This window comes from Trachypithecus francoisi, unplaced genomic scaffold (assembly GCF_009764315.1).
Source record: "Trachypithecus francoisi isolate TF-2019V2 unplaced genomic scaffold, Tfra_2.0 Contig01461, whole genome shotgun sequence".
NCBI lineage: Eukaryota > Metazoa > Chordata > Mammalia > Primates > Cercopithecidae > Trachypithecus > Trachypithecus francoisi.
The window spans coordinates 3,783,844-3,797,286 of record NW_022681433.1 but is presented as its reverse complement, the minus strand read 5'-3'; the positions used below and the strand labels follow the sequence as shown (position 1 = coordinate 3,797,286).

Genomic DNA, 13,443 nt, shown 5'->3' with positions numbered 1-13,443 from the left:
CTTGAGTTCTATAAAGCAAATGGTTATCACTTAAAAGTGTACATGATGACTAAAACAAAGCCATTTGTAAAATTTAGTAGATAGTTGGATTCCAATTTTAAGCAGTGATTATTGGTAAATATACTGTTTTTTTAAAAAACAACTCGGAATGTTCTGTGCTATCACACATATATCAACAGTTTGGCAGTGGATATAGGAATGAGTTTTGATAGATCTAAATTTATATTTTCTAATTTTTAATTTTTTTCTTTTAAAATAAATATATCAGAATTTTCCATATTTGTGGTTTACAGTCAAATAATTCTACCGAACTTCTTATGAAAAGCCACCAGTGTACCATCATCTCCACCTCCAACATCTCTCTCTCATTTCTCCCTCAAAAGCACAATTTCTTTCAGTTTTTATAGTTGCTTCTTTTGGTATTTATATTTGTAATTCTAAACACTTGTGTGTATTGCTACTTACAGATCTTTTAAGTTTTATATCTAATGTATTAGATATAATCTAATACATTTATATCTAATGTATTAGATATAATCTAATCTAATCTAATCTAATAATCTATATCTAATAATTAGATATAATCTAAGTTTAGATATAAAACTTAGATTAGATATAATCTAATACATTATGAAATGAAATGAACAATGAAAATTTAGTTATCTACCGCCACTCCCCCAACCCCCCCTGGATAAGAATATGGTTATATTTAGAGCTTTCCCATCCTCCCAAATGCAGCTATATATAAATTTTGGTTAGATCAATATTATGTTAAATTATTATTACTATGTAAACACCATTGGTGACTGAGCCACGTAACGAAGAATGGTTAATTTACCTTTCATGGATGACTTTTTCATTTTCTGTGGAATTAATAATGTTTTTATTTAAGAAATGTCACTTTTTTCTATATCTGTCACTAATGCAAGCCCAAATCCCTGCCATTGATCTAAATCTTCAGATATGTCAGGTGTTTATCAATTTGCTTTATCACCAATTATCTGGTTTTCTTATGTGTTCCATAACTATTTTATACATAGTAAAAATTCCTCCTGGTCTGTGCGCTGAATTGAGCTTATTAGTTTATTCAAGTTATCTATGTCCTTGCTTATTTTTGCCCCCATTCAATGTGTCAACTGGACTTTTACATGTATTTCAGCATTCTGCAGAAATCTCTTGAGCCAGATCTTTATTAGTCCTGGCAGCATTTTCAGTAATTGTCCTATCAGCAGATAATTCAGGTTCCCCTTTCTCCAGACTCCACTAGCAACTTTCCCCGTGTCCTTTCAGACCCCACTGGCAGTCCCTTTGAGTGGGTATTCTAAGCAGACAGATCTCAGTGTGGAAGTGCTTATTGGCCTATACTTGCATTATGCTTGCTAGAGTGCTGTCAGCTAAGACTGGGCACATAGAACAGCCTGGATTCAGTATGATAGAGGACAATACAAGGGTGTGGATGTGGGAAGGTGTGGTTTATCACATTTCTCCAAAGTAACAATTTACCTTGTTGGGTAAAGGATTCTTGATTTTAAGACCTTTACTACCAATAACCTATTATTTTTTTCCCACTTTTATATAGCTTCTTCCAGTGTTTCAAGCAAGAAGTCCAGGCTAGTCAGATTCTCTTGTTTTTAGTAATCTAGTCCATTCATCTGTAAACTTACAGGGATTTTCCTTTGAGTTTGTATGTTTTCCCAGGATATTTTTGGTATGTCTCTTTTTAAAAATTATTTGCATCTTTGACTTTGTAGAGCCATTTCAATGTAAAGATTCAAACCTTTCTTTTGCTTAGTAAAGAGTTCTATTTCTATAATCATCACTTTTCTATGTGTTACTTTTTATATTTTGAAACCCCTGTCCTCAGTTGGTTTTATCTCAAGGATCTCCCTCTAATTTCTTTTTAGATCTCTTTACTTTAATCTATTTCTTTGATATTTGCTCTATATTACTTTCCTTCCATTTTTCTTTCAGACCACTAATTTGATTCTTAGCAGTAACTCTTTTTCACCTTCATTAAGTGTTTACCTTTGCACACTTTGTTTTTCTTTGGTTTCTGGTAAGTCTAGCAAGTAAGGGCTCTAATTGTACTTCCTTGGGCATTTATTTAAAAAAAAAATGAAATTACTTGATGTCTTTCCATAGTGATGCCTCAGGAAAGAAACCATACTTGTTCTGATTATTCACAAGGGCTTTCTTTTAGCTTCCTCACCTCTTTTAAATCAGTTCTAAGTTTTTTAGGGGGAAGAGCAGAACTATTGGAGTTGCTTGGAAAATTGCAATCATTTAGATGGTAACAGATACCATAAGTTGACAGTGTACTGTATCACTAGCAAGCAAACTGGTAAAATCTGGGGGAGCATTCTGGGAAGGAATAGAAGGAAGACCTCCAGATTCAGGATTGTACTAGTGGAAAAAAAAAAAAAAAGGAAGAGCAAGCTTTTTCTCACCAGGGAATGTTTCAACCCATCAAGGTAGTCCTCTTCTGTGGTTTTTATTTCCATTAGCATTAGTTGGAATCCCCCAAAGTAGCACAAAACTGGGGAGCCCATACTACTCACATATGGTAGTGGCATCTTCTTAGGCAGTTCCTGAACCTGAAATCTTTAGCCAAGTTTCTACTGGGCCCTCAACTCTTCCCTACTTGTCACAGGCCTGCCTTATCCTCAGGAGAAATTGCTACCTGAGCTGTAATGGGATTCCCTCTAGGCTTCTCCAGATGGTATATTTGATTTGTTAAGTCAGCCTAGCAAGTTGGGACCATGAGGAGGACAGGAAGTCAGGAACATCAGGCCCTCATCTCGGAGTTCTTCCTAAATATTTTATTTTATACTGTTATTGTTTACTAGTGTTTTTTGTTTGTGTTTTGTTTATTACCAGCTTTTAAAAGAGTTGAGAAGCGACCCAGATTTTGTGACTGGAGGATAGTCCTAGAATCCTCCTTGGTTATAATTTTTAAAGTAAGACTTTTTCCCCCTTTCATAGAAAGACTTACTGTTTGGGGGAAGAAAAAGGTTTTGTTACAGAGGTCATCCCTGTGCCAATGCAAGGAAAAACTCCATGATGAAGAGCTCAGACTCTGGGGTAGTTTACTTCTACTCTCATCAGTGTCATTCTTCTTTTAAAATGTTTTCTTTCTGTGTTTTATTTTAGATTGAAGCACATTTGGACACACTTATAAATGAGCAAGCCTCTTATGTTTTAACTAGGGTAGGCTTGAGTTCAATCTATAACACTGTACAGCAACATAAACCCGAACAGGTAAGTGCTTAGATGTTCCTTACTAATTTATGTTCCTTCCTAATTCAAGAACATGCCAGTTTATAGTATGGTCTTCTAAAGCTGCACTCTGGATTCTTGGCTCTACCACATATTAGCTATGTTTTCTTGGGAAAGGGATTTATTTTTCTGTATCTGTTTCCTTACCTGTGGGTTGGGGGTAATAATAGTATCTGTGTCATAGGGTTATTCTTAAGACATAATACATGCATAGCTCTTAGATGACTTGCTAAATATGGTAGAGTGCCCCACAGTATTAACAATCCTTTTTATTAAAAATGGTTTTTGTTAAAAGTAATGAAAATATACAAAAATTAGTATTATAATAAAATGTCTAAAGGATAGACATAGATACTGGTAAATTTTTTGGATTCCTATATCACTATTGGTTGTAATTGAATGCATAGATTACAGTATAAATAGCAGTCATCTTCTTTTTAATTTAACAAAGTGCCTTTGAGAAGGTAGTCACTTCTGGGGCCAGCATATGATCTTGTTAAATTACAGAACCCTAGTAGAAATAAAGGAGTGATGTGAACCCTAGAAAACCATGTAAGCCATCTTTCTTAAGAAAGCAAAGAACTCTTTCAAACGGCATTAACATGAAGACTGTATTATGGCCCAGAAACTCTTAAATGAAGCTCTTAAAACACAACTTTTCAATTTTTTATTTGCTAAAGTGGTAAGCAAATTTCTACCAGTAGGAACCAATTTTGCTGCCTTTCTGTACTTTCTAAAAGTATCAAAGCCTCCATGTGTCACTGGCATCTTCCAGTGCTTCATTGCCTTCATTTTCTTGAGTATGAGTAAACTTGAAGTATCATGATATTTCTGTTGTTAATAAACTTGAGCGCCTCTTTCTCCCTCCAACAAATCATAGTCCCTGATCTTACTGAGGTTGAAGAAATTACACTTGAGTTCTATGGAAATAAGCTAAATGATTTTCCAAATTTGGGCAGTTCTTTAATGGACTATATTCAATAAGTGAAATAAAATGTATATCTCCTTTTTTACATCTTGGATCTGCTTTTTTTTTTTTTTTTAATAGGGCTCTTTAGCTAATATGCCCAACCTAGATTCTGTGACACTGAAGGCTGCAATGGTAAGTGTATGATAAAACATTTTAATTTAGATTTCTTTATGGATCAATATTCTTCATTTTTTGCTGTGTGATAATTTCATTCTGGGTGATACTTTTTATCTCTCGATATGCTGTATTAACATTGGGTCCATAATAATGACTAAGCCTGTATTCCTTTAACTGAGTAGTTCTGGCCAAGTCTTAAATTCATGGTAGTGTTCCACTATGCTCTGATAGTCTCATCATTACTGTTTAGGATTACTGTTTACTCTATTTTTAGAGTTTTATTCCTAATTTAATTGAAAACAGGAATGACAGATATGAAGAAATTAGGCTGTATATCATTATAAACTTACTACATGATCCTTGGTTTAAAGCTCTTGACTTTTTCCTGACATGAAAATTGAAACTAGATTCCACTCTTAAAACAGTACGTTACTCTTTAGTTTGAGACTCGCTGAATTTTGACTTTATTACCTTCCTTTTCAGGTGAAGATCTTGTATCTTCCTTTTTGCATGATCACTACTTTTTGTGTGTGTTTCTGTGTCTTAAGTATATATACTTTTCTCATGTGCATAGCCGTTCATTGTATGATATTTAAGTCATATAGCTCTATCCCTCATAGGAGTGATCCCTTTTGGAAGTTTTATGATAGTAATACTAGTAATAGTAATAATAATAACAAGGAACAAGAACAGCCATTAACATTTACTTAGCATAGCAAGTGCTTTTCATATGTTAACTCTTGAATCCTCATGACAACCCCATTCAATCCAGGAAGTTGGCCTACAGTGCTTATGGATTTAACTACTGTACTAAACTACTGATCCTAAGTATTTAAAATACTCACATATACTCACTACCACAATGGCCTGACTTTTATAGATAGTCCTCTAGGAAGGTTTTTAAATTTTCCAACCATTTTTGATGCCAGAGCTTTCCTATATATTATCTTCCAGAACTCAATTTAACTGAAAATAAAAGGATAGGCCCATAAGATACCTAACAAATGCAAAGAAGAAGGTAGAGCTATCTATATAATTATTAGATATCTAAAGTAGAATTTAAAAAGACTAAATGCAACAAAGCAGAAACATTATGTCATAATAAAAGACACTATATAGAAGCAACAGTTACAACTTCTATATATAAAACAAAAATATAATAGCAAAAATTAGAAATGCAAAGAAAATTCAATGTTAAAAAGTTTAAATAAAAATAGATGAAATTGAATTTTAGATTCATTAAAAGATATGTTTTTTAGGAAGTTATATATACACTCACCATACTATCCAGTAAAATTCCACTTCAAGGTATTTACCCCCAAAAAATGAAGGTCTATGCTCACACTTACATCTGTAACATTAGTTAGTAGCAAATGTGTGTTCCCTCCCTCTGTTTCTCCTCTCTTGACACATATCCAGTCTGTAATACAACTCATAAAATATTTTAAATGCCATTAAAAATTCTTCATGTTCCTGGTGTTAATTTTCAAAACAATTAAGATGAATATGAATATATGATTTCTCTAAAGAAACAAATCTTGCTTGAGTTTTGTATTTAATACATGATTATATACAACCATTTGTTGTCTCCATTTAGGGGTTTCTAAGGCACTTCAATTCAGCATGTCCAAAACTAACTCTGCCCATTCCACCCCAAACCGAAGTCCTTTTCCAGGCATTATTAACTCGGAAAATTGTAAGACCTTCTATCCATTTATCATTTAAATAGTTATTAACCAAGTTTCTGCTATTTTCTAGTCATCATACTAAGAACTGGGATGAAAACAGATATGATCTAGTAAGGGATGCAGCTACTACACAAATGAATGAAGAGTACAGTTTTGTGTTACGATAATATAGTGAATTAATTTATACAGATCCAAAATCTGGGAGTCAATCTCTTCATTCTATCAGTAACCAAGTCCTGATGGTCCTCAAATGTCTTTACTTCTTTCATCTTGATTGCCCCATAGTCTAAAAATGCTGCAGTAGGTGCCTAAGGTATCTAATTGGTGTCTTTGCATCTATTATTGCAATCTTCCATTCTATTCTTCCTATGGCCAGAGTTAGCTTCTTAAAACTTAAATCAGATTTCTCCCTTACTTAACTTAAATGGTTTACTAATGCTTTTAAAATTATTAAAATCCTTAAATAAGCATACCAGTCCTACATGATTTCTACTTACCTAGCTGTTTTCCTTCCCACATCAAGCCTTCATGCTGTCTACTCTCCCTGAACCTCCCCACCCATCCATCCACTTACTTAATGTATATTAATCTTTAAGATTTCACTTCAAATGTCCTTTCCTGAGAGATGCTTTTGCCAAATCCACAGACTAGGTCCTTGATTTATTCTTTATAGTACCTTGTTTTGTTCCTTAATAGCATTTAACAAAGTTTGTAATTTTATATTTATTTATATTATTGCCTGTTTAACACCTCTCCTGCTAGGTCATAAGCTCTATGAAGCTAGGGACTATCCTTTTTTTTTTGCTCATTTTTATACTTCTATTACTTAATATAGTACCTTTTCAATGGTAGGTATTAGTTGAACTAATGAATGGATTAATGAACAAATGAATAAATATAGTAAAATCAAGAAACAGGTAGACCTGAAACCTGATGACTTTACTTTTTGTTAATATTATTACTTAAAAGCTTTATGAGGAAGACTAAAATGAGTGGTTTGGATTCAGGATTTTAAAAGTAAATATTGCTAATATTGACTATATTACAGATGTGACAGTTTTAGGGAGTTTTAGGTAGAATGTTTATGAAATACTACACAGTTTGAACACAACAATCTAGTTATTTGGAGTATGGAATTTTTCTCAAGTATTTAATTCTTAAAAGATATGTTTGGCTGGGTGCGGTGGCTCACGCCTGTAATCCCAGCCGAGGCAGGCGGATCATGAGGTCAGGAGATCGAGACCATCCTGGCTAACACAGTGAAGCCCCGTCTCTACTAAAAATAAAAAAAAAATAAGCTGGGCGCGGTGGCGGGCACCCTGTAGTCGTCCCAGCTACTCGGGAGGCTGAGGCAGGAGAATGGCGTGAACCTGGGAGGCGGAGCTTGCAGTGAGCCGAGATTGTGCCACTGCACTCCAACCTGGGCGACAGGTGAGACGCTGCCTCAAAAAAAAAGATATGTTTATATTTGAGATGTTTGTTAGCACATGTATGTACTTTATATTTTGTATTTCTCTATTTCATTTAGGTTCAGTTTGATCGTTATCTGTCAGCCCCAGACAACCTATTAATACCACAGCTGAACTTTCTTCTAAGTGCCACAGTGAAGTAAGTATTTTTGGTCCCAAGTAGTTGGTAAAGATTCACATATTTTTAAATATCAAGTACGTTTTTTGGAAAAAAATTATTTTCAAGAATAGGCGATTTACCATTGAAAATCTGTAGTTCTCAACCTTTCTTCTGCCTCAGCACACCAAAGGATGTGATCTGAACATGTCTGTACTTATTCCATGTCTATGTGTCACTCCAAAATCTCTCATTAGTAAATGATTTTTATAATTACTTTGAATATAATTGAAGCTATGTAGCTGTAATACCAAATACCTTTATGTTAACAAACATGTTAGAATAATGTTGAATATGTTATGGAAAATCAATAATATATTCATTATGCGATGCAGATGAACTGATTTATAGACTATTTTGAATCTAAGGTAGTTTTCTGTAGATATAAAATTACTCAGTATCATTTATCAGGAATGTATTCAGGACACAGAATCATACATGAAAATATTAGAATATAACAATTAGAAGAAATAGATTATATAATCTTTCTTGATTTTAAGAAAAATATTGGCAAAATTGTCTAGGTAAGAAATTAGGCAACGTTATCTACACTATTTTTTCCTTTCTATTCAAATAGCAGTGCAGTAAGTGTTTTCTACGTAACAGGCACTAGGAGTTAAGGTTTAAAAGACATTTGCACTGTTTTCATGGAGCTTATAACCTAATAGGTCAGTTAAACACGTGAACAAATATTTACATTAAAGTGTACAGTAAGGAAAGAACTATTGAAGAAAACATTTCAGACATCTAAAAGAATGTAATGTTGTAGAGGTGATATACTTATTTTCTGTTCCTGAGCATAGACCTACAGCAAAAAATAGAGCAAGGAAGCAGCTTTTTAACTCACCATACAGAATTTGGTATCAATTAAAATTAGCTGGAAATCAATGGACCATTTTTTTTTTCTCAGACACAGACTTAGGAAAGTTCCATTTTAGGTGAGTGACTAGAGTAAATGAATTTAGTGTTTTTTTGTGACCTTTATATTGTATTATCCTAAAAGATATTATACTGTTTACATAACCAGAATTCTGAAGACTTAAGAGATTACCAAAGAAACTGTTATGCTGTGACTCAGGTTGTTTGTATGTGCTTCGTTTTTTTTCTCTTTTTTTTGAGATGGAGTCTTGCTCTGTTGCCCAGGCTAGAGTGCAGTGATCTTGACTCAGTGCCATCTCTGCCTCCCAGGTTCAAGCAATTCTCCTGCCTCAGCCTCCCAAGTAACTGGGATTACAGGCGCCCACCACCGCACCCAGCTAATTTTTGTATTTTTAGTAGAGATGGAGGTCACCATATTGGCCAGGCTGGTCTCGAACTCCTGACCTCGTGATCCACCCACCTCGGCCTCCCAACGTTCTGGGATTACAGGCGTGAGCCACTGCACCCAGCCAATGTGCTTCTTAAATTATTAAATTTTTAACTGAATACCTGTAATTCTTTTTAACTTAACCATGTCTCAGTACGTAATATTTGAATGTTGTTAGCAGTGACACTACATGTGAAGTATATTGTTTCTCTTTTCATAATATAATGATTGAAAAGAGATTTTAATGTACTTAAAAGATGACATGTAGCCCAGATGCTGTGAAGCAGGGGTCCCCAACCCCCGGGCCAGGGACCCCGCCTGTTAGGAGCATGAACCCTATTGTGAACTGTGCCTGGAGGATCTAGGTTGTGTGCTCCTTATGAGATGGAACAGTTTCATCCCAAAACCATCCCCCAGCTTCTCGTCCATGGAAAAATTGTCTTCCACAAAACCAGTCCCTGCTGCCAAAAACATTGGGAACTGCTGCTATAAAGGAAACAGATGGACAGATTTGGCTCTGTAACATTTTAAGGCTTTTACAGAAAAAGATAATATAAGCTAAGTTAAAATATAAACAATAATATGGAAAAATATTTGCAAAATATGTAACAGATAAATTATCCTTAATATATTTTCCTTAATATGTAGTAAGATCCTATAAATTAATACAGATTGTAGAAAAACAGGCCTGAATATTTGGACAACTCACAGAAGTAATGGAAATGGCAAGTAAATATCTGAGGAAATGGTAATTACCAAAAAATGCAAACTGAAGCAATGAGAAATTTTATCTATCAGACTGCTGACAATAAAACATTTATGACATACTAATGGAACAGGTCCGAGAAAATGGGCATTTTCACACTTTTTTAATGACAGTATAAATTAGTACAATCTTTTCAAAGGGCAGTTTGGCAACATTCCACAAAATTTCGAAATTATACATTCTTAGGCTCTTCTAAAATTTTATTTTTCTTCCTTAGTCTTGGTAACAGTTTAAAAAAAAACTGTTGAACCAGCGATGGGATTGAGTATTGTATACGGATCTATTTGAGTTCTTTGCCTCAGAAACTTGTCAAATTTCCTAAGCTTAAATCATTTTCAAAATTAAATGTTTGTCTTCCATTATTGAGAATATTTTAGTTTCTCATTTACTTTTATTGTCCCATTGTCTAACAGTTACAATGTAAACTGTTATTTTGTTATCAGACAAGTAAAAAAGTTTTGGTACTTTTTTTAAATGTGAATTTTTAATTCAGTTTTAAAAATTATTTTATGATATGTGCCTAACATCCTATTATGAATTCTTGCTATTTATAATGACATTTAAAATTGAGATATGCATATTATTTATATAAGTATTAATACTACAAACAAGAATTTGAAATTTCTTAGTACCTATTTACCTTTGTTTTCATTCAGAAATATTTTTAAATGTTATTTGCAAAGTATTCGAAAATTAAATGTGATCTGCAACATAATTTTCAATATTTGTTTAGATGAACAGAAATTATAGTATAAATTTAGCTACTTATTTTCAAAATCAGGATTGCTTTGAAAATATAGGGCATTTTACACATTTAAGATTTAACATCAGGCCGGGCGCGGTGGTTCTCTGAACACCTGTAATCCCAGCACTTTGGGAGGTCGAGGCAGGCAGATCACAAGGTCAGGAGTTCAAGACCAGCCTGGCCAGTGTGGTGAAACTCTGTCTCTACTAAAAATACAAAAATTAGCTGGGTGTGGTGGTGCATGCCTGTAGTCCCAGCTACTTGGGAGGCTGAGGCAGGAGAATCTCTTGAACGCAATAATGATTGAAGAGAGGTTTTAATATACTTTGAAAGATGACATATAGCCCAGATGCTGTGAAGCAGGGGTCCCCAACCCCCGGGCCAGGGAACCCAGCAGATACTCAGGAGGCGGAGGTTGCAGTGAGCTGGGATTGCACCACTGCACTCCAGCCTGGGTGACAGAGCAAGACTCCATCTCAGAAAAAAAAAGATTAAACATTAAAGAAGATTTTTATTTTTTATTTTTTTTGAGACAGAGTCTGGCACTGTCACCCAGGTCGGAGTGCAGTGGCACAATCTCGACTCACTGCAGCCTCCGTCTCCCGGGTACAAGTGATTCTCCTGCCTTAGCCTCCCAAGTAGCTGGGACTACAGGTGCATGCCACCACACCTGGCAGATTTTTGTATTTTTAGTGGAGATGGGTCCTCTCCATATTGGCCAGGCTGGTCTGAAACTCCTGACCTCAAATTATCTGCCCACCTTGACCTCCTAAAGTGCTGGAGTTACAGGCTTGATACCACTCCCGGCCTAAAGCAGATTGTTAAATTGCACGTATACTATCTGTTTTTGTTTTTTTCATATTCTCTTCTCCTGAACTTTGTTTATCTTCATAGTTGCAATATCTTTGGGACACCTGTAACTCGTGTCTCCCTTTTTCTTGTCTTGTCTTCGTTTGATTGACTTTCAAAGAGATTTTGATTGAGCACCTCAGCCCTTGAATAAGTTATTGAATACATTTAAATAGCTAGGAAACAAGGTGGTATAGGAAATAAGAAAAAGAATAGAGAAAGAAAATGGTTTTAAAGAAGTCTTCCCTTTGGAGTGAATTTGAAGCTTGTTGTTCTATTTTCAATACAAAATCTCCAAATATTCACCTTGTAACAGTACAAAATAGAGTTTGGACTATAGAAACCACAATTGTGCATATATAAAATGTTCTCAACAAATCTTTGCTATTGAGTCACAGTTACTTCCATAATAACTTAAGAAATAAAGAGAATGCAGATGCTTCCTAAAGTGAGCATATGGGAAAGTGGATAAGATTTGATAACTCTTTTATTCAAGGTTTTTCCTGCGTTATAGAAATAATATGTTAGAAATAAAGCATGTACCTATAATGGAGCAATTTTTTTTAGAGAAATTGAATTTTTTTTTCTTTTAACTACCTTCTTTTATTCACCTGTACTATTAGGAATATCCATATAGACAAAAATAAAGCAAGTTTGGGGTAAAATTAACAACAACAACAAAAAACTACCAGGAAAAGAACTACTGGACAGCTGTGAACTGAATGCTTTAGAGACCTCAGAAAGTCCAAACCTTAAAAGCAGGGTTAATCTCCAAAGACTGGGGAACCTGGAATTCTTATGTCAAGGGAAGGAAAAGAAAGAGTATCTTAGCTGCAGGAGAGAAAAAGAGCAATTTGCTGTTCCTCTACCTTTTTGTATCATTCAGGCCTTCAGCTGATTGGATGCAGCCCGCCCCATTGATGGGGAATCTTCTTCACTCAGTCTCCTAACTTCCATGCCCATCTCTTGGGGAAACACCCTGACAGACACACCCAGAAATTATGCTTTATCAACTAACTAGGCATCCCTTATCCAGTCAAGTTAACCCTTACAATTAACCATCAGAGCAACTTTATATTCATACTAATTAAGCTTAAAATCAAGCCTCTAAATGATCAACTTGATCTGTAATTAAGTTAACTGCCTTCCGGAACAAAACATAACATACTTAAAGATGACAGTTACAGACAATCAACATCTATAATGCTAAGCGTGCAGTCTATAATGCTAACATCTATAATGCTAAGCATGCAATAAAATACTATTGCAGTGAGAAAGCAGGAAAATATGAGCCAAACCTGGAAAAAAAAAATCAGTCAACAGAAACATACTTTCAAATGATAAAGTTTACAGAATTAGCAGATAAGGTGTTTTTAAAAAGCTGTTAAAAATATGTTCAAGAATTTAAAGGAAAACATGACCCTGAGAGAACAAATAGGGGATTTTACAAAATGAGAATTTTAGAACTCAGAGATGCAGTATATAAAATGAAAAATTCACTGGATTGGCTTATAGGCCAGTTGAACACTCCAGAGAGAAAGATCAGTTAAGTTGAAGAGAGGACAATAGAAACTGAAGCACAGATAGAAAAAAATTAAAAGGCTGGAAAACAGATGGAGTCTTAGAGAATTGTGAGATAATACTAAGCAGTCTAATGTGTATAATTAGATATCATAGTGTAATTGAAGCAGAAAAATTTGAATAAAAGGGGAATTTTGTCTAAATGTTATGCAAATAGGAACCCTCAGGCCCAAGAAATTAAATACCAAATCATACCATAATCAAATTATTGAAAACCAGTGATAAAGAGGTAAATTTTTAAAGACATTTGCAGGGAACAGTGGCATTACTACTGTCTTCTCGTTAGAAACAGCACAGACCAGAACACAGTAGAATATCATCACCTTTAAAAAGCTAAGTATAAAAACAATGTCAACTTTAAATGATCAATCAAAAAAAAACTGAAAGTGAAATAAATGTTTTGAAATAAATGAAAACAGAGAAGATTTATCCCCAGCTTAATGCACTGTAAGAAATGGGTACAAAAAGGAAGAATTCTTTTTTTTTTTTTTCTTTTTTTTTGAGACGGAATCTTGCTGT

General features: G+C 34.4%; 1 protein-coding gene across 1 annotated transcript in view; it reads left to right on the top strand.

Moving 5' to 3' along the window:
* Positions 1 to 13,443, top strand: part of COG6 (component of oligomeric golgi complex 6) — a 97,824-nt gene that overhangs the window by 62,483 nt on the left and 21,898 nt on the right. Inside the window, exons 16-18 of the mRNA XM_033234544.1 lie at positions 3,151 to 3,258; positions 4,325 to 4,378; positions 7,580 to 7,659. Of these exons, the coding sequence (XP_033090435.1) occupies positions 3,151 to 3,258; positions 4,325 to 4,378; positions 7,580 to 7,659 (242 nt within the window). The remainder of the gene's footprint in view (positions 1 to 3,150; positions 3,259 to 4,324; positions 4,379 to 7,579; positions 7,660 to 13,443) is intronic.